Source organism: Malurus melanocephalus, unplaced genomic scaffold (assembly GCF_030028575.1).
Source record: "Malurus melanocephalus ecotype Western Australia unplaced genomic scaffold, MMel_1.1 scaffold_19, whole genome shotgun sequence".
In the NCBI taxonomy this organism is placed as follows: Eukaryota; Metazoa; Chordata; class Aves; order Passeriformes; family Maluridae; genus Malurus; species Malurus melanocephalus.
In genome coordinates this window covers 4708346-4732808 of record NW_026623251.1, presented here as the reverse complement: position 1 = coordinate 4732808, position 24463 = coordinate 4708346, and the positions used below count along the sequence as shown (strand labels likewise).

At 44.4% G+C, this 24463-nt stretch overlaps 1 protein-coding gene across 1 annotated transcript; it reads right to left on the bottom strand.

Moving 5' to 3' along the window:
- Nucleotides 1-2625: 2625 nt before the first annotated feature.
- On the bottom strand, nt 2626-9696 carry LOC130588841 (cytochrome P450 1B1). The gene is made up of 2 exons (XM_057389793.1): nt 7187-9696; nt 2626-5515 (listed from the first exon to the last, which is right to left on the bottom strand). The coding sequence occupies exons 1-2, from the start codon at nt 8200-8202 to the stop codon at nt 4897-4899; spliced, it is 1635 nt and encodes a 544-aa protein (XP_057245776.1). The 5' UTR covers nt 8203-9696; the 3' UTR covers nt 2626-4896.
- Between the last annotated feature and the right edge of the window lie 14767 nt (nt 9697-24463).

Here is a 24463-nt window from a genome sequence, read left to right as displayed (position 1 = left end):
CAGGCACTCTAGCAAATGACTCCTAGATAGCTCTGCAGTTGATTTATTCACCATTAACGAATCCCCTGTGAATCCGCTCCCTTCCCTGCCTCTGCCCATGTCCACTTGAAATGCCTCAGTATCCTGTATTTTCTGAGTTAACTATACTGATGGATTGTTGTCCCCAGACACTCAGAAAAGAGCATAAGGGCTTGAGAGACTCCTTTTTGATTTGGGTAGCCCCAGCTCTGTGCTTTCAGGCTGGAGCACGGTCTGCTTTAAGTATTGAAGGACAGGGCAACATTAACCAAGCATAAAATTTTTTGGTTAGTGGAGCTGTCTGAAAAGTTGGCGAAAAGCCCAAAAGTAGGGCTGTTAACTACAGCTACAGCTGTCTTAAATGTTCCAGACCATTTGTGCTTAACACTGAGCTTGTTTTCACCTGACAGTTAAGTGAGTTGGCCTGGTCTGAGTAAAAGTGACTAAAACATGGAAAAAATTCAGCTGCAAAAATGTAGGGTGGTAAACAGCAAAGAAGTTGTTCAAACTTGAATCACTGTRTCTGTGTTGTACTCTATACCAAAATAAGAGTACCATTCAGAATCCTGCCCTTCTCTTCATTCATGAAGAAAGCCAGATCTACCTTTAGTGTTATCCCAAGTCGAATTTGTTATGTGGGCAAATGAGAGATCTGAGTAAAGTTTAACCAAGTTAAGGATGCAGCAAAGGCAAATGTTAACTGTTCCCTTTCCGAGGCTAGTTCCTCAGCTTTTCTCTGGTAAAATGTGAGCTTCTAGTCTCTGATTCCTCTGGTTGGATAATCTGAAACAATTTCCTACAGACAGACCTATGCACCAGTCCCTGCTAGTCACAAAAACACAGGGGTCTGATGCAAATCTAATTGCAGTTGCATTTAGCTGCATTGTGCCTTGACTCTGCTGGTACCAAGAGCTGTTGCACAGCTCCTGAACACCTCACACACCTTCACTGCAGTGYTTATTGCTCAGGTTCTGCTGAGTCTTTTTTCTTATTGTTGTATTACTGCTGTGTATTTCAGCAGCTCTGAACTGACTCCTGCTGAAGCCAGCAAGTTTCTTTTGGTTTCATAAGGACTGTAGTGGGACACTTGACTGGTATAAATACATAATGTAAAAACTCTGCTCRCTTGGCTTCTTGTTTCCATTCCTTGTTATGTAGTGGGGTGATCTGACTGCTACTCTGGTTTTCTAAGTGAAATATGCTTAAGTTCTGCTTCCTGTTTTGGGGTTTTGTGGGCTTTTTTTGTTATTATGGTGTTTCTTTTGGTTATTTAGTACCTTATCTCAGCCTCTTACCAACCTTATATCAACCTGAATAAAGGATGTTAGTAAAATTCTGGGAGATGGACTCTGTGTGTGAGCATATACACAGAGAAGACAAGCGTGAGATGACATTTGGCTCTCCCAACCCACCGAAATCACTAAAACCTGAGCATGAAGACTTTTGAAGGAAAACTCTTGCCTTGAATGCAGCTGCTTAGATTCTTCCTGGTYTTCTTCATGAAGAAAGAGCAACATGTATTTTTTTCTAGTACTGCTGTGGTGAGCCAGTCACAGGCTGGGGAGGGAGGCAGTCACTTTTGGCTTTTACCCAGGGATACCTGCTCTGAATCAACGCTGTCCCACCGGTGAAACCCTGCCATGGACACACTGCATGGGATATCTTTGGATGCCACACCTACTGCACAGGCCCTTGGCTGTTTCTAGGAGGCCTTTATAAATTGTCTTCAACTTATGCTCTTTCTGATTTCACCAACTCAACCTGAACTTAGAATCCTGCCCCCATTGGGTGCAAATCCAGCTGAAAATCCCAAAGCAGAAGGGAACTACTGCTCATCAGTCTGCCCAGCCTCCTGTCCCACCCAGTTCTTTTTGTTCCACTCCCTTGGGGTTAGGGAAAATGTGGTTTCTCAGACAGCTCTGAGGTAAGSAGGCCTGTGTAGCAGACTGGGGAAAAGAAGACCAAGTGGGACGAGGGGAGATGCTGCATCATGAAGAAATGTTTAACATTTGCAATAACAGCCACCCTTCACCATGGATTGCCTACATTTTGTGAGAGGTTGCTCTGTGAGGGCACGTTAAGGCCTGTTTGGCCCTGAGATTTCCATTCCTGGCTGTATACCCAGGCCACAAGAGCATGAATTGGTCCCCAGTGTCAAGAGGATATAGATGCCAGCATTACATATAAGRGGGAAAAAGGAAGGAAAACCAGCCTGTGGGCTTCAAAACAGAGGAGGTGGAAGTAAAATGAAATGCCAGAGGCAAGAACATAGCATAGGCGATTGTGCAGGCTGAGGAGAGATTAACAGGTATTAGAAGAAAGTGAAACACATGAGGGAATTCAGATCARTGCTGAGACAAGCAGCAGGGAATGCCCTTAGCAAGAAGCATTTGGAGGTTGAACACAGATGGCAAGGTATGAAAGGCAGGTAGACTTGAGAAGCTGTAAYGGCAGAATAGAGAAAAACGTTAAAATCCAGAAATGGGAAGAAGGTGCAAAGCATATTAACAAATATCTAAAATAATAATACTTTCCAAATCAGAAATAATAATTTTGTTTATCTTGATATTAGAAAGCTGCACATAAATTAACCAATGGTAGTGTAAGAATAATTTTATTTATTTTGGTAACACAGTGATACATCTCAGAATGACCRTAGAAGTTAGCTTGCTAAATGACTGCATGCATTCTAAATAGGTGCTACTAAATTTGAGTAACTTCCTAGGTTACATGAGACATTATATGACCAACAGCTATATAATGTGTAACCCCTGACTGACAAGAGCAGTGTGGATGGATTTTGCACTAGTACCCAATGCACAATTAAAGCTTTTGGAAGGGTACAAAATTGCAAAAGCCATTTTTAATTAAAATATGAATTGGTGATCCTTGCATARAATAGCTTTTCAGTTGTAGGTTACATACTTTATTTCTTTTAATAACAGTACTTAGAAAGGTACAAGGAAAATCGTCTTACTATCGTTTGATCTAATGTAGATCTCCATATGAAAATGYTGAGTATCTTATAAAGCTTTTCACAGGTATAGGCTAAGTTCTGGGGTATCACAAACTTGTACGTAATTCAGAAAAACACCTGAGGTTATTCCATGTGGATGTAGGAGAAAGCATTTTTTAGCTCCAAAAAGAGATGATAGATGTCATATGAAGTCAGTACTTTAAACAGCTACATTATTACTGTGTGGGGTTATAAAGCAGTGCTTGTAGGCTTGGTTCAGATTTTTACAATCAGAAGCAAAGCTTGTACTTGAGAGCAGGATTRTGTTGTCGTCCCAGCTCTTCCCAATATCTGTGTGAGTTCTGTCATTGCTGCTAGCATGACTAAAACTGGCCATCTATCAGAAGTCACAGTGCAAATCTGTACTTGCTTAGGTCTCAGCAGAGCTACTTCACTGTGTAGCATTGTACGCTTATTTTTCTAGCTCTGCTAATACCTTATTTAGTACTCGGCTGAACACAGCAAGTCATGTGAGGTACTCTCATGTCTGATGGATTTCATATGTAATTGAAGGTGATCTGCAGCTCCAAAGAAGTGTCCAACTCTTTTCAAATCAGGCGTTTATGTAGGGCTTTTTGCTTTCTAGAGGAATATATGCAGCTTTGTGTATACAAACATTAACCAGAGGTTCAAGGTCATAAAATTTCATGTGTGTTTTATTTTAATATAATTCAAGTTTTGAAAAAAAACCAGTTATAAACTTTGCCTCACAAATATTTTGGAAGTACTTTTTCTTCACTTAATGAGTACTTTAATTAGGACATGTAATGTTACTTTTCCTTCTGAGGTGCTGTTCCAAGAAAATTGTACTAAAAGTACATAGTTGATTTTCAGATATACRATTTAACCTAATAGAATGACTAATGAGTAGGGTATTAATTGCTCTATGCTTTACTTGAGGTTTGTGGCATGAGTGCTTTAATATAACAACCTCCTTCCCCCCCAATCTCACTTCTAGCTACCTTGGCCAGTGTGGATTTTACTGGACTTACCTGTGTGCCTAGGGACAATATTAACTCCTTCCTAGACAAACAYAAAATTCAGCTATACCTTTATAAATCTAATTCAAATACTTATCTTGTTCACTAATATGCTAATGAACAGACTAGCATATGATTTGTATCCTCCTTGCCATTTCATGACATATTCTAGACTTTCATATCTTAATGAAAAGTTACTGTGTGTTACTATTCATTTTCATATAAAGCATGAATTTTAGTTTCAAACATGCTTACAAGCAAGCCTTTTATTTTTTTTAGGCATTTAGGTGAACATTCTGGAATGCTGAAGGCAAGACTTTACATTGTCATTTTACCAAAAATCATTTGAACAGTTTTTGTTRAGGCATTAATGTGCATCCCAGCAGCCAAACTACCGGACCTGCTGTGAGCCTATGACAGTTTCCAGCATAGTGAATTCAGAGGCAGGCTGCAGTGTTCTGCTCAATCCTTTTTTTGCCTTTTTTTTTTTTAGCTAAGAGATTTTACTTCTGAATGTGGAGTCACTGAAGGCAAACTTAGAGTTAAGGCATAGTGCATGGAGACATGGAGAGGACTGCAGAGACAGTTCCTGGAGATGCTCCAACCAGTAAGTAGATAAAAAGCACTTTACAATGGCAACTTCTGTGAACAAGCTAGAAAAGAAAAGGCTTACTTTCAAATTGCATACGTTTTATCATTTGATATCTTGTTCCCCTGGCTCTCTTTCTAGAATTAAAAKGAGGACTGAATTATACCTTGTGCCGCTTTTCTTCCTGCGCTTGTAACTTGTAATATTGGCTATGTACCAAAAATATCACCAGAACAAACTATGAGTTATATAGGTCTAAAAAGAGAGAGAGAGATTATCTTTAGATGCAAGGTTTATTGCTCAGGCATTTGCTGACAGCTGGATTCACTGGCTGCTTTCTCTGCTTGCAGTCTTTGGACAGCCTGATCGAGCAAATCCATGGTATCTCTAAGYGTAACATTCAAGGTGAATGGCTTAGGCTTAATGGTCAGCCCATAGGTAAAGTCCATTTTAGGGTCCTCGTTTGGATTAGCAGTAAAATTGCACTGATGCACCAGTATGGAGGTAAAGAGAAACAGCTGCACCTTGGATAACTCCTCCCCAATACAGCGACGTTTTCCCAATGAGAAAATCATCACGCTGCTAGTAAGATCTTTGTTGATGAATCCGTTCTCATCCAGRAATCTTGTTGGATCAAAATCCTCCGGGTTGGACCATTTTGCAGGGTCATGATTCACTGACCACTGATTTACAAAGATGACSGTGTCCTTGGGAATGAGGTAGCCCATGATGAAGGTGTTGGCTGTGGTGGCGTGTGGGATAGTCACAGGCACAAAGCTGCTGAAACGCATGGATTCGTACAGGAAAGCCATGATGTAGGGAAGGTGAGGCTGATCTTCAACACATGGCAGACGGTCTCTTCCAACAATCCTATCCACTTCTTCTTGCATTTTAGCCTGCACTTTTGGATACCTGTCATTTAAAGCAAGATGTATGCATACATAACATTTTCAAAGGATTTTTCTTACAAATAATCCTTGCTATAAACATTTTTCCAAAACCTCATTCCACCCCTAAATAATGCAGTTTGAGCAAAATTTAAATATATTGCAGGAATRTGTGGACCTCAATTGAAAACTTTGAGAGAAAAATCCAAACATCCCATGCACTGATGTAATTTTAGATTTGCTCTATGTAAGCAATTCTCAGCATATCCATGTAAGTGATTCTCAGCATAAAAAATGAAACTAACTTAAAGTGTGCTAAAACTAAATATTCTGATCCAATTGTTTAAAAATTTTGAAAATTAATTCTAAAACTGTAATTACTTGTTTTTTTTCTAAATTCTTGGTTTTCCATGGCAACAAGAATTTTACTTTCCAACTYTGTATGTGACTTCTAAAAGTTAGCATGGAGTTTATTATCACTAGATATATTTCATATATTTGAAAGGCTGCAGGCTTCTAAACTGGAAAAAAAAATCYCAATTATTAAATTGTCAGAATGGCTTTATAAACATCTCACTTTTAGTTTGAGTGGACGTTTTCTAATTAATATCAAAATATGTGTTCTCTATAATTATTTAAAGAGGACTGTCTTGAAGTCTGGACAGTTTGGAAGACTACACAGCAACCAAACAAGATCAAAAAGTTAATGTATCTTTTGCTTGTCTAAAGGCACACATTCTGCCAAGGAGCCTTTATTTGCTTTAAGTATTCAAGTCTGGCTTCTGCATCCTTGCCTTTTCCTCCTGCAGCAGACTCACATGGCAATGCTGGGCAAACATAAGAAATGGAGAGAAACACAAAAGTTACATGAACACTGGGCATCACACTCTTCGCTGGAGGTGTTAAATATTTGCCTGTTTTTCAAGAAGCGACTGAGTAGATAATGTTTGCRTAAGGCCACAAATTATGCAGGCGATGAAAGAAAAAGCCAGAATAGGCATGAAAACCATTGCAATGGCACCTTCTCTTAAACCGCCTCCTCTATGTTTCTCCGGCAGACGGGCAGGTGCCAGGGCAGCGCTGCCGCCCAAGGAGTCTGCCTTGCCCAGTCACGCAATGGCAGGGAAGGCACACGCAACGGCAGCTTAGCATAATAGCGGGTTTGTAAACCGGTGCACAAACTCTTTATCGCGCTTAAGCAGTTGTTATCCTGTTCCTATGATCTCCTTGATCTTGACCTGGTAAAATCTGTTACTTTCAGGTTTTACTCGGCTGCCTTTCTGCCAGCCTCTCTTTATGCWCTATAACCCGAGCGCCTGAGCAGGGTGGGTTTGTGTCGGATTTCTTTTTTTCATACTTCCTTATCTCTTTCTGGCAGGTTTCCCAAGGCTTCCGTGTTAGTTAATCGGAAGCCGCTGAGGCAGCCGGCGCTGCACGGTCTGGCGCTGCCCGGTCCCTCGGACCCGCGACCCGCGGCGGGTCCCTGCCTGGGCCCCCGTCTCTGCCCGGACCCGGAGCTCCATGCTCTGGCTCCCGCCGCAGGAGAGGTCCCAGCAGCGCCTTTGCCCGTGCGGCGCGGTGTAAACGGGGCTCCCGCGGGGCTCGCGGGCGCTCGCACTCCGGGCGGGCTCGCACGTCCCCCGCACCYCGGGCCGGTGGGGCGCCCCGGTGTGCTGCCGCCTCCGCCGGCACATACCTGATGAGGAAGATGAGGAGCCATTGCAGGGCGGTGGAGAGGGTGTCCTGGCTGGCACCGAAGATGTCGGTGACAGTGGCGGGCACGTGCTCGAGCTGCAGCCGCGGCTGCTCGCGCTGCAGGCGGATGAAGGCGTCCATCATGTCGCGGGGGGCAGCCCCGGGGCGCAGACTGCGCTGGTGCTGCAGGAACTTGCCGCGGACGAAGCCGTAGAAGTCGCGGTTGAGGTCGCGGAAGGCGCGGTAGGCTGCGCGGACGGGGCTGGGGAAGCTCTGGAGCCAGGGCAGCGCATCCACCAGGCTGCCGGCGCCCACCGCCCGCCCGAACTGCTCGTTGCGCCCCACGATGCGCAGGAACTCGCCGTCGCCGTGGCTGTAGCGGCGGCCGAAGCACAGGGCGCTCATCACGTTGGCCACGGCCACCACCAGGACGCGCGAGGGGTCGAGGAAGGCGCCGCCGGCGCTGCCGCGCACCAGCAGCGCCACCAGCGCCCGCGCCTCGCCCACCAGGTGCCGCTCGAGCAGGCGGCGGGTGGCGGGGCTGCCCGTGGAAAAGGCGCGCACCGTGGCGTGCGCCGCCCGCCGGTGCAGCTTCCAGAGCTCCGAGTATCCGCCGAAGGCCAGGCTAAGCCCGCCCGACACCAGCTGGAAGGACGGGAAGGGCGGSCGGCCGGCGAAGGCGGCCCCCTGGCGGACGAGGGCCTGGCGGATGGCGTGCTCCCCGTTCAGCACCACCACGGGCCAGCGCCCCAGGCGTAGCTGGAACACGGCGCCGTAGGTGCTGGCCAACCGGGCGAAGGAGAGGTGCGGGGCGCTGCCCAGCTGCGCCGCGTTGCCGATCAGGGGCCAGGGGAAGGGGCCCGGCGGTGCCCGGCGCTGGCCCTGMCGCCGGCGCTGCTGCTGCTGCAGGAGTAGCTTGCCCAGGTGGATGGCGGCGAGCAGGCAGAGGAGGAGCAGCAGGGAGCTTTGCAACGGGGGGATGCCGCCYAGGGCTTCCCCGAGCCTCTCGAGGGCCATGCTGCAAGGGAAAGGGAAAGGGAAAGGTCAGCGGGCAGCGTTCCCGCCGGAGGGAGACCTTCAGGCCCCGCCGGCAAGTGGACACCCGGACGGGGCGCGCTGGCGTGGCGAGGGTCGAGAGTCCCAGCGCTCTGAGTCTGGGCGAGTCCTCTCTGTGTGCTCCTTGTGTGCCTAAAGCTCGTCTGGATCCTGTGCGAAAAACAAGGGATAATCGATAATCAAGTGGCAAGCGCCTARTAAGAGATTGGAGTCGTATTTGGCGGCGGGGCCGCTGCGCTCTCTCCGCCGGTAGGTAAAGTTCTCAGCGGGAGATCCAACAGGTCACGTCTGAGAGAGGCACAGAGGGAAGCAGGAGGATGCTCTCGCCTGACGAGCCTCCGCAGATGCAGGCAGTCGCCGTGCGCCGGAGACGGGTTAATTGCGGCGCTGCACATCGCTCCTCCCGGCGAAAGAGCCCCTGCGAGAAACGGGTTACGCGCCCCGCTGTCGGAATTTCCCTCTGCTTCGGAGAAACCCCCGCACGCGGCCACGGAGCCCCCTCCGTCCCGAGCCCTTGCGTCCTCCCCGCACCTTCGTGCCCGTCGTGGTATCTCAGGCTGGCGGTCTGTCGCCCCGACGTTGGGCTGCTGGGGATGCCTGCGGACTCGGCGTGTCAGTCCTGACCGGTCTCTCTTCCCGTCCCCGTGCCCGGGGACGGCCCGCTCCTACCATTTACYCCAGCCTTTCGGAAGCAGCGAGGGRAAGAAAGGGTGAAATAAGCGGCCTGTAGCAGAACTGACCTGTTGCACGCTGCTCCCATTGGAAACCTTGGGGAGGATGGAGAAGAGCTGGGCAGTCGGTGGCAGCTCTAACGGGTAGCCGCGRGAGGAGAACGGCGACGGCGGCGTTCAGATCCAAACCTTTGGGAAACTCATTAGGAGCTCCGGTACCTGTCACYCGGAGCTTGGCAGATCATGTGCAGGCAAATGCCAGTTGACCCGATCCCAGCGCAGTTATCACTTTCMCAGCGCTTTAACCCTTCGGAGCTCGCCCCACCGGCAGACACCTGCGCCGAGCAGCCCCGCGGACCGGGAGCGAGCGGGCTGCTGCGCCCCCTCCCTTTCTCTCTCCCTCCCACTCGCCTGATGGGTTGCGGGGACGGGACGGGTCCAGCCCAGCCCGCTGCAGGGAGAGAAGGCGAGCGGCTCAGAGGGCGCGGAGAGGACGGCCCGCTGCTCTCAGGCTCAGCCGGAACAGGAGCCGCCACCTCTGGGTGCCTGGCATTGCCACTCCCGCCTTTAAACCCGCCGGCATCCGCGGTGCGCGGTGCGGTGCGGGCGGGACGCGGGCTGCCCCCCTGGCAAATCGCCTCTGCCTGGCCCGTCCCCTGGCTTGAGGGGTCACAGTTATTTGTCAGCTGCCCTTGGGCCCTCGCCAAGCGGAGGGGCTGAGCCGCGGATGCATTTATGGCCGGGGCCAAAAGTTTTAGCGGAGGAGGTGCCGGGAGGGGAGCGGGGTGGCGGGCGGGCTCGCAGCCCTCGCTCTCGGGAGGCGAAGTCTCGCCTGCATCTTAGGGGCTGAGGAAGCCGAAGAGCTTCCCCTCCTCCGCCTGTCGCCTCCCCGTTGCGTGCGGAGTTAGCATTGCGTGAGCCGGGGCTGGAAAGCCTCCAGCCATCTCCTCCCCGGGCCCCTACCCCTCCTCGCAATACCTGACACCAGCTCGGGGGAGAATGAGGCTAGGAAGCGCCGGGCAGCTCGCACCCCGGCCGGCTCTGCTGCCCTCCGGCTTCGCCTCCGCCCTTGCTCTCACTTCTTCCCCGCTCACAGCACCTTTTTTACTCTTAAATCTGGCGCCTCCGCCCTCACCGGGAGAGCTGGCGAGAGGTGTGCGAGTACGGCGCTCCAAGACCCCTCTGGCTTTTCGGCTCCTCGGGGGAACGGGGACTGCAAAACCACCAGACATCGAGGAAATTGTTCCCCAAGAAATCAGAATTTGCTTGCTTTGTTCTTGTCATTTTGCAGTAACRAGAAAAACGTGAAAATGCAATATTTATTTCAGATTCTTTACAGTCACATCATGAGAATAAAATATGATGTTTTGGTWGCATTTAGGGATTAGACAAAATTGGATGCTGGGAGTCAGCCCAGCTCAGGGTGTGAGCCCAGTCCTGGCCAGGCTGCTACTGCTTCTGTCTTTGCTAAGTGTAATCCTGGCTGTTGTTACTGTCCCAGGCTCTTCCAGTCAGTGATATTACTTGTTGCTCAAACTAGCATCAGCCTTGGATCATCTGTTGACTTGGAGCTTCTTCCTATCATTGCCAGGTAATAGAGGTGTCAAAACCACTTTTTCTGAGCAGTGCCTTAAAAAGTGAGCTTACCTCTTCCCAGCCCCRCTTCTAGGATGAACTGGAAGGATCCTGCAGCCAGCCCAGCACATACACCAGCTTCAAAGAGGAGCTGAGACAGCCCCATCCCTATGGCACTAAGGTTAGGGTGTTTTGATGTCTCTATCACTATCTATCAGAAGACTGAAAACAAATTTTATGTCCTATAACCACTCAGCTATGGAAAAATTGTCACCATTCCCTCCTTCATCTGTCTCATGTCAAAGAAGAGACATGGACTTCTGGCAATGTTCCAGAAGATCTGGGTGGCACTGATGTTTTGCCACTGAACAGAAGATCTGTACTAGGCACTGAGTCTGGGTCGTAAAGACTGGCTTGGATCAGTTGCCTGAACTTTGGATTGGGCATTTACTGTTGCCAGCAGGTAAATTTGCCCTTTTCATGGTGATAAGGTACCACGACTTCACCGTGGTAATAAGTTGCCCAACCTCCCGGCATTACAGCTCTCCTTAGAAAGTCCCTAAATTATTTTTTTGGTTCAGCTACTAAACTAGTTGTATTGCAATTAGATGGCTTCCTGGCTTCTAGCAGGACATACAGAGAAAGGAATACATTTCTGCCATCATGACCTGCAAGCTCACAATTTATGGATTTATGGCAGGAGCCTAGGAGTTACAAATCCTGATACCTTTTTTTTGTGGTGCTGTAAGGAAACATTAATTATTTTTTATTTCACTTCTCTTTGGTCTTCAGTAGTTCTGTCCCTATTAGACAGGAAAGCAAATAACCTGTTTTAGATGTTTTCTTGTCTGATGATAGTACCAGCTGGTCCCCCTGTGCTATTTACAGCTTTGGCCCACTATAGCATTTATTACAGCCTGAGTATTCTYTTGACTGTATACAGTGAACATTCACCCAATTCTTTAGGCTCTGATTCTGTGTGACCTTGATTAGTCTGTTACAGTCAAGCATAGTTTGAGTGAAGCATTTTATCACACCCGTGAACTAGTGCACACAAATTCAGGCTATGGTTGCTCAGCCCCTTGGTCTCTTTAATATTCTACAAATTGCCCTCCTGCCCAAGTCTTTATTTATTCTTCTCACCTCTTCTGTTTCTGCAAGCATAGGAGTTCAGAATTGCTGTTGGAGAATGCATGTTCTTTTTTTCTCCCAGTTCTGGGGATTTAACTGAGATGCAGGTCCTACTGAAACTAGTCCCAAACTCCTGAATCAGTTAGTTTTGTTAGGCACTGAAGACTGAATCACTGAAAAGATATRCCATGTAAAATGAATTATTTCTGAGGTCTAGAAAATCCTACTGGACATAATATATGAAAAAGAAAGGGAGTTGAAGGGGTACAATTGAGTAGGTTTGGTATTAAGGCTGAGGAGTTTAGGCTTACTCTGTTAAAAATCTTGATTGATTTGATAGGAATGCCAGATGCAGGGTTTGTGGAGGTATCAGTACTGCTGTGACTGAATAAAGTTGCTTGTGTATGTGGACAAGCATTCTTGTTGTGGAGGTAAAAATCTGATAAAGGAGAAGGAACTGCACAACCTGGAGAGTCTTTTTTACCCTTAGAGAGGGAATTTTTATGTCTACCACAGTCCCCCCTTTTCCAAGAAARCTCCTTAACCCCTAAGAGATTTTACAAGTGTTAAGAATTACTTACCTAAGTCAGGCTTTGAAGACTGAATTCCCAGTTTTGCTTCTAATCATGGCAGCCCTTCCCTTTGCTTTTCRATATTGGCAAGCTGCTCATAAATCCTCATGAGCTGCAACTGGAATTTCTCATGGACTTGACCTTGCTCTGTTTTCTTTTCTTACCTCTTCCTTTTATATCGTTCCATGGAAAGCCCTCCCACACTAGATTTCTCTGTCTCTTTCCTATACCTGGGACTATGGATCTTTTCCTCCTCTCTCTTAATTTTACAAAATCCCAAGGTGGATTAGTTGAGCAACGTTTTATCCTGGGATTGCTTCAGCATAGAGCTTGTACAAATTGTTTACCATTTGTAGAGTGATCCAAGCCATTTTTCATTAAACAATCCTTGGCAATGTTGTTTCTGATTGTCTGTTTCTAAGTGTTGCACAATATTTTAAGTGAATAAACAAGTAGCATAACTGTRAAACACAAATCACTTGAAAACTAAMCTGGGTGCAATATCCTATTGTTTCAGGCTGCTTAAAATTGTACAGACGTACTTACATACCTCTAGAGTTCGACTTTAGTCTCAACAATACTGCTGTGAGTCAGGAAAATCATCACTACAACAAACACACCGCAGTCAGAAATCACAAAACCTCTGTGTTTGCAGCAGCTTGCTCAGACTATGTTTATGTAGTGATCCCACATGACGAGGAGTTACCATTATGCTTCAAGTAGTTTCAGATCTGGGAGCAGAAGATTTTTACTCAGTCCAGCTACAGTCCCACCTCATGGCAGCTGGCTCTGTGTCACCACCTGTGCTTGCTGCTCTGCACCACAGTGATGTCCCTGCTTCCTTGGGCTTATCTACAAGGTTCTGAGTGCTCAGGGTTAGAACTAACCTGAAACAGTGGTACCGCAGGTGTGGATGACAGTGAGATCCTGTCTGATGCAGGTTCCTGTTTTGGCTCACTTTGGCAGCTTTCCAGTCATTCCATACCTGCGATGTAAGCAAAATAGAAGCCACAKTCTCAGTGCTACCCAGAGTGCCAGGCATACGTAGGAGCCAGCTGCAACTCCATGATTCAGGATTATTTATTTAGGCCACTCACTGTGGCCTAAAATAAAGCATTTGTGGTATACTTTTAAAAGCATATGTATTTGTGGTTATATATCCCATTCTTAAYCTTCATTAACTTGCAGCTTTCTTTGGATTTTCGTTCTTCCCTGCATTCCTASTGACTTCCCAGCTCACGTTTTCAATTTTGCCTTGCTATTCCAAACCCTAAATTTGGCTTCTAATTCTGAGCCAAATTTCCACAGCTGCTGTGGGAAGGCAAGGAACCTCCCAGTACTTGCTGGGCTCAGCTCTGTGGTAGGCTGAATTGTAGCCTCTCCATCTGTTTGCATTTTCCATGTTACTTACAAATTAAAGGCATCGTGATTTGCTTCTACACTGGCAACACACAGGTATGATTACAGAAATGAGGACATGGTGTTATACTTAATTCAAGCATAAAACTTCATTCTGAAACTTCTAATTTTGCCAAATTCCTACAGTATTTCTTTTCAAAGTTTGCTGCCTTTTCTTGACAGTATGATATAAAACCATACAGCTTAGTCTTTCTTGAGAGGAGAACATGGAGATGATACCTTTGGGGATACCTTTTGAGAAGCCTCTTTAAATTGCCTTCTGCTACAAGCAAAAAGAGTAAAATCTAATTTACACTCCGTTGGGCCCTCATCTGTGGTATTTTCTGTGTGTCTTTGTACTGATGCTGTACAAATTATCTTTAAATGCTCTGAAACAAATGCTCTGAAGTAGATGGATTGAATGACATTTAGGAAAGTTTAGACACTGCTCATGGTATGCATTATTGTGTCTGTCCTCAAATGTGATGTGTGGGCAAACTGCTGTGCCTGCTCACTCTTCTGTTTCAGCAAAGGGGGGCTCCCAGGGACATCTGGCAGCTCTGCATCCTCACACTGGTTTTGAGGTTTGCAGAACCAAGAGCTGTGTTGCCCATGTCCATCTTTGTATTGAAGTACCTAAATCTTCTAACCTGTATGATGGGCTAGGTCACTAACAAGCTTTAAAATGATAACCCTCCTTAGGACCAATAATTTTATTATGTTAACAAGCAGTAATATATTTCTCCTTTGTTTTCCAGACTTTGTTGGGTGTTTTCTTAGTAGTACTGGTATAAATTTTGTAGTGTGATTRCTTTATTAACTCTAAGATTTTAGTATTTGTCATTTTAGGAAATGCCAGTGCACTTGTATGCTCGAAGGATTGACAGATGCTAGCTCAAAACAGTCCTGGTCTCCAGCTGAGAGCAAAGCCTAATTGTCTCACAGACAGAARCATATTCTGTAGGAGTGAAGGTTTCTAAAATTTGCCTGTGAAGTTCTACAAAGTCTTTACTATGGATTTGTAAAATACAGTTTTTCAGGGTTTGGACATTTGTCCAAATTTGAGTGAATTATTGAGGGAAGAGCAAAAGGCACAAATCTGGGAGAAAATACATTACCCAGACAAATGTCAAGTCCCTGCTTTAGAGCTGGAGGCTACAAAACTTAAAAAAAAATCCCCTTCATATAAACTGTGCTTATTTTGCACGTTCTCATGAATACAATCAATTGGTTTTACATTCAATTTCTAAAGATTGCAATGTAAAATGTGGCCCTTGAGGGGATAGAAAATTTCAGACCAAATTATTAAAGTTGAGTAAAGTTATAAGTAAAGGAGGACTCCGAGTTTGCAGGTCAGGGAACTCYTTGCAAGTAGACACTTGCAGGGAGTTGACCCTTTGGCACAGAGGGAGAACACAGTGAAGCACTTGCAGATAGAATGAAGAAACTTGCAGTTCTTTRATGAGAATATGGGTTTTCTTATCTTGTTTCATAAGTGTCCTAGCCATTGATTATCTCAGCCTAAAAATGTTCAGCACASTACTTCCCAACCAATAATTTCCCATGAGACAAATATCATAATTTCCCATGATACAAATATTGGTAATTTGGGTTCTTCAGCTTGTGTAATGCGTGTACCATTCTTTGGTGCTTGACAGCAGAACTACTGGTCCAAACATTAAAATAGGCAATACAATTTGAGTCTAGTCCCCTCTGGAGCAGTCCAAGTTAAATTTCAGAATTCTCCTTCCTTCAGAGAATAAGCCTGGCTATGTAGTGGAGAATTGATGTCTGAACTAGGTACGGGTGCTGCATTTATGAGTGATTATTACTTTGTTCCCAAGTATTATGATACTTCCCATCTCACTACTAGTTCTTGGAATGGGCTGCAATCATCTAAGAGTACTTCAGAAAGTGATACCAGGGGTCTTGTATAGTATACATACATACATACATACATACATACATATTTGCATATTTATATATATGGTTAGATGTACTCATGCAGTTGTTTTCATGGCATTGTCAGTGTGTGTCTCTTTTTTGAGGTTCTATTCTAACTTTTGAAAAGCCTGTTTTTCTTACCTGCTCATTCCCATGGATATGTTGAATTTCCTTGTACTACTAGGCATGGATTCCATAGAGCCYGGAGTAATTTCTTGTCCAGAAGACTGAAATTTTTATAGTGAGAAGTTTTCAGYGTTTAAAAAAAATGCTTTCTGATTTTCAGGAGCTCTGGGAGTGGAGGTGGCACTGGTCAAAAACTGATCATTGAGATGGCAGCTGAACTAAACAGGAATGCAATAATTTGTCCRTCATGAGAACTTTCCCTAGCTTTTAATCATGAAGAGACAGGCCTTTAGCTGGGATTTCCCAAAGGAGATTCATATTATGGACCTAATAAATTTCATGTCAGTCAAGGAGTTGCTTGTAAATGTCACCCTTTAGATAGCCCTGCTGAAATGAGTCAGGAAACACGCTCACCCCCTCCTTCTCCCTTTCATTGCTGAAGCTCAGTAAAATGCAGAATAGTACTTGTGAAAAAGTTGCAGAGTGATAGATATCCACCAGAAACAGTGGTTATGCTACACTGGCTTCCTTGAAGTATCCTGTAAGGTGAAAATGCACAAATCTGAGCCAGAAACTTCTGTGATTTGGCTGATGAAGTTCAGCTGATGAAACATTTTCACATCCCTCTGCAGCCGGCTTCCTCTGCTCTTGTTGTGCAAGGGTTTGGTGTATTTGCCTCCAGCGGTAACTACATTTCAGTGGTAAATGAAATGACTCAAATACYGGGGACTGGGATGCATGCAGGTAATACCCTAGCCTATAGAATTATGCTCTTCCCTGGGGTATGGAAAAATGGGAAATGAGAGTTACTTGTTTGCACGTTTTTTTTAATTTGAAAAAAGATTTGGAGAATGTGTATTGAAATCAGTGGAATAAGGCAAAACTCCCTTTGTGGTATCTGTTTTTTCAATGGAAAATTTAGCTTAGGAGAATTTTACAGTATTCTATGTAAGAGCTGCAATCTTGATCAAGATGGGTGTCTTCTTCTGTAAGACAAGTAATAATAATAAAGATTTCCTCTATTCCTCAGTAAATTTTTCAGGGAGAGAAAGTGGTCTTGCCACAAACACGCTCCTAGCATTTGGAAACAAACCCAAGGAAGTGTCTGTTTCAGAGCCATCCAGGTCTCCTAACCTTCAGCAATGGCAGATCAAAGACCACGAAGGAAACAGACTGCAGGTGCCAGTCAGGGCAGGTTTCATCTTGTCACAGCACTCCGGGAAGAGGCATTTGCTAATGTCTGTTAATCTCATGGCACGCCAAAGGGGAAAGACAGAAAAAAGTTTCCATAAATTCTTCCCTTTCCCAAGGGACCCACACCCAGGCTCAGGGTGGCTGCAAAAGGGCTTTCTGGCTTCCTGGCTTCCTCTAGAAGGGAGAGCAGTGTGGGAGCCTGTGCCTGCCCTCGGGTGGCAGGGCGGATCTGGGGTCACCCTGCAAGAAGAATGTCTGGCTCTGCCAGGGAATAGGAGCTGAAGCAGCTGCAGAAGCAACTTTGCACTGGAGATGGTGAAAGTAGCTGTAGCTGAGACATTGAGAGGAAAATTCTTCCAATGAATAAAGCTTGAAGTCCACCTCTGCTATTGTCTCCCACAGAAACACTCACTCTGCAGCCAAGCAGGAAGCTTAAAATGCTGAGCAGCACCATGGGGAAGAGGTAGCAGCAGYGGAGGTAACAAGGTCTTTGCCAGATGCAGGGAAAAAACAGGATTAGGCACAGCTTAGGGCGCTGTAGGGGATGTCTTTGGCCAAAAGCCAGATTTGCCCCTATCTTTCTTTTGAGGTGTAAATGGCATGCAAGGAGTCTTCTCTCAGTGGCTTCCCTGTGAAGATAAATAACCTGATCCCCCAGTTATTATCCCCCTGCTCTCCTCCCCTTCCCTCTGACTGACTTTGATTATTGTAACTTTACATGCACTTTAATTTGCGTGCAGGCAAGTACAAAGGCACAACCGGATATACCTGTTATTTGCCAATGACCTGAAAGAGTATAGTTTATGTTAAGCCTTGGGTTATGGTAAGGTTTGCACGCGATTCCTTAATATATGTGCTGCAGGCAACTGATGGATGGAGGTGATGGAGGGTGGAGGAAAGTTTTAAAGTGACAGAACCTGATTTGGTTCCTAATTAAYCCACCATTTACGTAAAGGCCTCTATTGCAATTGTAGAGACCAAGTCTTGTCCTTTCTTCTGGCAAGGAATGTATGATCACATGATCCAGGYTGTAGTTTGTTCATGGCTGCACCTGCAACTGATCATGAAAGCTTTATGAAAATTAGGCAAAAAAGACAGGTAGGATATTTACACCTGCCTGTTTGTACATTCTCTTGCATGGCAGGCATAAGATTGAAAGTGGGGAAGGAGGCTACAAACKACATCATTCATGGCAGCAGGGTCAGTGCAGAATGTGCAGGGATGAAGCTCTACTGTGGTGATGTGGGGATTCACATTTTGTTGATTGGGACACACAGTTTGGAGAGGTTTCATTTGACCTAGACCCATTCAGAAAGAGAAAAAGGATATCCATCCCTCATGGGTCACATAGTAACAACAGAAGACGTGTAGTTACAGCAAGGAGATGTGGGGTCCAGCGCTCAGCTCGGGCTCACTCCACAGGGAAAGCCTAGTAATGTTTGCTCAAAATTTATTTTCAGTGATTTCGCATGAAGTTAGCTCAGTTGTCAAGCAGAAATGAAGTGTCTTTATCTGCCAGGCAAATTAACCTTGAGGTCTTAAACTTCAGTGGTTTTACTACTGGTATGTGTCTGAACCCAGTGTTAAAGACTGCACCAGAGGAATTAATTAAATGTTTATTTTGGAGATTCAGGAAAGGGAAATTCTCAGATCCACATCTTATCTCCAGGGATTGAAAGCAACATACGTTAAATGAAGCCTTATAGTATTTAAGGGACAGGTCTTCTACTCACACTCCTCTCAGAAATAGTGGGATAAGGTTCAGAATGTCAAGTGCTACTCTTAGTCCAAATGAGGGCATCATAAAATGATTGTTTACAGAAAACAATATACACTTATTGTTACAAGAGTGCTGTGTAAGTCTGTGTTTCTGGACAGAAGTACAGTTATTTTTTTTTTTTGCCTCAGCTTCCCCCTAAAACTGGGGATGATCACTGTGTGTGTCTGCCTATTCTACTGTTCTCTAACTTGTTAAGACAGACCTTGCACAGCCAGCATCCAGGACAATTATGTTTACATTTGTAGGACAGCAATTGAGGGACTGAGTTTTACTCATATTTTTAAGTTAAACAATGCAACTCTGCCTTCCACCTTCACAAGCCTGAAGTCATCAGGCAGCCATGGTCCCCTTGTGAAAGGCATTTATGCAAATCAGYCTGCAAAATAAATCCATTTTATTTTCCCTCTTCTCTGCTATTTTTTGCTTCTTGTTTGCAACCCTCCAACTTATCTGCCCTTTTGAGGAATTGATTTTATTTTAAAAACTCTTCTTTTCTCCATAWTAGTTTACCATTTACCCTGTTTTTCACTTCTAAGAATACAAACTACATAACAGTTTTGCATATCTGCACTGTAATTCTTCTCCATTTGTCTTGATACTTCACATGAGCCTAGAAAACTCACACCTTACAGCAAYTGCAGAAGCTGTGAAGTCTTAAAYGCACCGTTAGTCTTTCTGTGGTCAGTATATTCATAAAAATGTAAACATCGAGGAAGAAAGGTTTTGATTTWAAAAAAGAAACAAAACCCAACCAAACAAATAAACCCCAATACATATTGCAGTCCACAGCCTGATTTTTAATAAGTGTAGCAAAATTATCTAATGTTGCTGTAAGCACTGATGTACAAAAAAACCCCTAAAAAACCGAAACAGCCCCCTGCCCCCAAAAATCCCCAAGAAACTCCCAAACCACCCTTGAAGTGTTTTGCACCTAGAAACTTGAAAGAGTGTGAAACTGTCTGCTCCAGCTCTAAAATGAAGCATTCACAACAGCAAACCCTGTTGTGACAGGGTTAAACAGCTAGGAAAGGGTTACAGGCTGCTTGCTTGTCACTTGATTCATCAGGGGTTTAGATRAAGATGTGTGCCCTTTTTCTGGCATGGAAAGCCTGGGAGCCCCTGCAGCTGGCTTTGGAGGAGGGAATAGCTTTGCTTTGTGTTACTTTATGAATTTGCTGTTTGGATAATAAACTGTATCCTGGAGCAAAAACTGAAGAAGACTTGGGTATTTCTGTGCCTTGACCTTTCTGTTTCCCCTGGGCAAGAAAGCCCACCAGCGTACAGGCTGTGAAAAGAGCATGTGATAAGCATAGTAAAATATTTTCCTTTTCCTTYCTTAAAGTAATCCTGGGTTATGTTACCAAAAGAGAAGTGTGAGGAGGAAAGTATGAAGAAGCTGTGCAGAAGCAGCAGGCCTACATTTCACTTGTACATGCAAGAGAAAGTCCTACCAAAGATAAAAAGTAGATGRAAGCAGAATGATTGAGATTAGTTCAGCATATCTATCTAATACTCAGCATTTGCAATAACCATGTTGCAAAGCTGTGGCTGCTTGAGCTTTAGTTATATCTTCTGTCTTCAGAAGCATTTTTTATGCTAGTTCTAGTGGATGTCTGGCCAAACCCTTCGTGATCACCATGCAAGATTTAAATGTAAGAAAAACTTGGTACCAAGACAGCCCTGGAAAAGCCTCCTTGTTGAAGGTTTTGGCGAGTTAGAAAAACGTTTCTCTGCTGTTGTTGTCATGTACATGGTTCTACCTTGGTTTGATTGGTGTGAATGAATTTGACTGTGGCTCATTTCAGGATTGTTGTGGCCTGTGGTGTCTTTGCAGAGCAGAGGTGATGGTGCCCTTGTGCATTTTAGTGCACTTTAATGCACTTTTACCAAACACGTGCAAGTGGAAGCAGCCAGGGAGCTGCCTGCTCTCTGCTAGCCCTTACTCCTTTTGTCTTGGAGGGTTCTGAAGCTGGCTCTTCTTTGTCCTGGTAATGTCACTCATATCTGAGTGCTTTACCAGTCCTATTAGTTGATAGTATTGTTAGATGATTTTAAAGTGATTTTTAATGTTCACATTGATAAGCAGTCCTCCTTTTTGGTAACATTAACAACTACAACCCTTTCATTTAACTTCCCTTCAAGATCTTAATTGTTGGAAGCCAAAGTAGCACAGCATGCACATTCCTCTCTGGCCAGTCGTCTCCCAGCGTGCTGAGCTGGAGATCTACGGATGCACAGTAATGCCACCTCAATATGCTATCAGATCATCTGTCAGGATAAACTTGTTTTGTCACAAATTTTACACTTTATGCCAGCTGTGTAAGAAGATGGCAACACGAGAGCAACACGAAAAGAAATCGTACCTAGTTTGTMATTATCTCTGTATAGGTGACCATGTATCTTTAGAAGAGTCTGGACTAATCTGAACTGACAGAGCTAATTYGTGGCAGTTTTACATAACCCAGGTATTTTAGATGAGTTGCTTTACTGAGTTGTTGCCTGACTCGTTCTCTATGGAGCATAATTCTTACTCTTCCACCAAGGTCAGCTGAAATCATTATTTAAACAGTGAAGTACATGGATTCTGTGTATTAAGCTGACACTGGACATTTTAAAAAGAGTTTTATCCTGTGGTTTTAATGCACCCCTCCTCGATGTGTTTTGCACTGAGCATCCTTGCTACTTAAGAATYTTGAGTGAGCTCTTCCCTATTTGGTCTTGATTTAAGATTAGGCAACTGTCCAGAATGTACAGCAAACCAGTTTGTAATAAGTGTAAATAACTCTGTCAATCCATTGTACTATCTATAGGACAATTTAAGTGTAAGGAGATACTTACATCTAAATTCCAGCCAGCATCAGAAATAAATCACCTAGGGACACAGATGTATTTGCATAAATGTATGCAGATCATAGTGATAACAATGYGAACAACATTTTTTTGTCAGCTAATCGTAGACCCTTTTGCAATCATTCCTAAGCACGGCAGTACAGCACACTTGTGAGGTGGGTAATTATTAAAATTCCATTTTAGAGAGCAAAACACTGAAACAACATGATGAGGGACTTTCCAGAGGACATCCTTGACATTTTTTACTTGCTTGGCAATAAAATCAAATTTAATTACTTCTGTTCCTGTATTGTATCTACAGACGCATGTTCCTTTTTCATGCTTTTGTCTGGCATTACCTCTTATACCTAGTATCTTTTTACATTCCAGCTTAGTCTTGCTAAGTTCCTGCTGATGGATAACATTTGACAGATATTTTCCATCTTACTAAGAAAATGTGAGGAAAAAATCCCAACATCTTCTCTACCAGGAGGAATAAATACATGCACCTGCTTCTGCTGTTTCCTAAACCTTGTTTTGACAAGCCAGACCTGGATTAATATGAGCTAGGCACCACACTTACTTCCATCTTAATGCCAAGGGCTGAGCTGGATGATGATACTGTCTCATCCTACTTGAAACATTTTCTTGGCACCTCTTATAAACTCTTTCGGGAAATCTGTCAACAAAACACAGATGTAAAACACCAAACATGGCAGAAAAATAATCGGGGCAAAAAATTGTCAACTCTACACGGGGCCAGGGAGAGCATCTTTTGTTACACTTGTCAGGTGTCATCTGGGACAAGCAGCTCCCACTCTGCCATGGATGTGGTCATGTCCTGGCTCATGGGAGAGAAAACTCACACATGGTTCACCTGCTGAGACCTGGAGGCATGCCTTGGCTGCAGGTGCACGGCTCACAGTACCAACAACGTGTTTGTGAGTATCTGAAGGACACGAAGTTCCCCACTGGGACCCCTTGTTCCTTGGCTTTGTGTGCCCATACACAAGGTGGACCCAGCAGCCTAGGGGTCAAGTGGCTGAAAAATACAGCTGGAAATTGCCAAGAAGAATTACAGAGCTGGAGCCWTGGAGGGCTAAGGAGAATCTCCAAGGATAACACAGACCACCCTGTTGCTGCCAAACCTGGATCAAATATGCCTGTAATGCTTCCAACAGATGTGTGTCTGAGCTCTCCTGAAAGCCCTTCCCTCTGGAGACCCCGCTCTGTCCTTTGACGGTACATCTGGGGCTCTATTGTCCTTTGCCAAGTGTCTTGCCTCAGGTTTCCTTCTTGTTTTTCAGACACATAACTTTTTTATTCATTAAGGATCCAGCAAACAAATTCTTCTGCCTGCAGTCTTGTATGTATTTGAAGTCTGACATGGTGTCTCCCCTTAGTTTTCTTTAGATAGAGCCCACCAGTSTTATTGTAAATTATAGCTCCCAGAGTTATAGTGATCCTTGTTCATTTTGTTTCCAGGCACCTTGCTATTCCCCTGTGTTACTCTTGCCCTAAAACAGGACMGAGAATTCAAAAAAGTGCAAATGAGTAGAAGAAAAATATTTTTGTTGTTAAAGAAAAATCTTGTGACACATCACTCCAGGACTGCAATTTGTATTTTCTTGTGGCTCTCTTTTTCAAGCAGAAAGGAGTTCTTTTTTCATTATGTATCCTGAAGAGAGACCTTGTGAGGTAATGAAAAAAGTTGAAAAAATGGAGTTTGAAGAAGTTATAATAGTTAAATACGTGGCTGTGTAGCTCCCTTTGATTTTCATTGCTTTTATTAGTTTTATTATTTTAACAGTGTTGTAATAATTAAAAGTATTCCCTGTTTCCATGGGAATGACACAGAGGTTTATGTGTCCCCAGGATCAGCTATTTCTTACTTTAGCAGGAGCTATTTTTATAATTTTCTTGGAAAACACTTTGTTTATTTCTGAATTCTCCTCATCTCCTAGCTAGTCCATTTTGATGCTTGAAAAAATAAAGCAGTATTTATTTGGGTAGAGKATACAATAGGATCATCTTTTTCAAAATTTCATCTTCATTAAAATTAACTTTTATTTCTTTCCTTCAGCAACTGTCCATTTAACCTCTTCAGAAACTGTCTCTGGTATTTCAGTGGCGTATCTTTCGTTATTCAAAATCACAGTGCTGTTTGGGACAGAAAGCAGAAAGAGGAAAATTTTTTAAACTTGGCAGATGTGAAGGTCTCTAATGCAGAAATCAGTTCCTACTAGGATAAATTCCCTCTCTGAAGCTGCTGGAAGTGCTTTAGYTCCACGTCCATGGTGAGCATCCCTGCTCATAGCAGATGTGGAGGACTCATCTAATTACTGCACCAATTATCAGACACTTTCCCTATTAACCACATGAAGTGTGGGATTGTTGTGGGATTTAGTGGAAGTTACAAGGTGGTTCTGTACCGCAGTAAGGTTCTTCATGTGCACGTCCCAACTCTGGTTCAGCATATGCAGTAGTTCTTTTGACTTGGATCTTCTTCAGGGCAGCTGGGAGGATCCAGACTAAACCTCTGTGACAGCAGACCAGTTTTGCCTTGGTATATGTGGCTCCACATGGTATATGTGGCTGATTCCTTGATCTTCACTAAAATTTTCTTTTATGATCAAGCTGATACCTTCTAGCATGAGAGGCATATGCTGCGATACAAGCACCAGCTTAAAAAGATTGTGAGAATGAAGATAAGAATAATTAGCAAAGAACGTTACACTAAAAAAACACCACAAAATACTTGGCTGTGCTGTGGAAAGTTGAAACGATTAAAAAGTGAGATGTGTCATTTTTTTTCTTCTAGCTACATGCAGCATGTGTTTCCCATGTCTCATATTACAAGCAAATGTGAACTGAGGGTTTATGGTGATACCACCTAGGAAGCATGATATCATCTTCCCCACAGGTGGTAAGTCAGTTTTCCAAGGTGTGTTTACAGGGAGCATTTCAGAGCACTAGCACACACACGAGATACTTAAGCAATA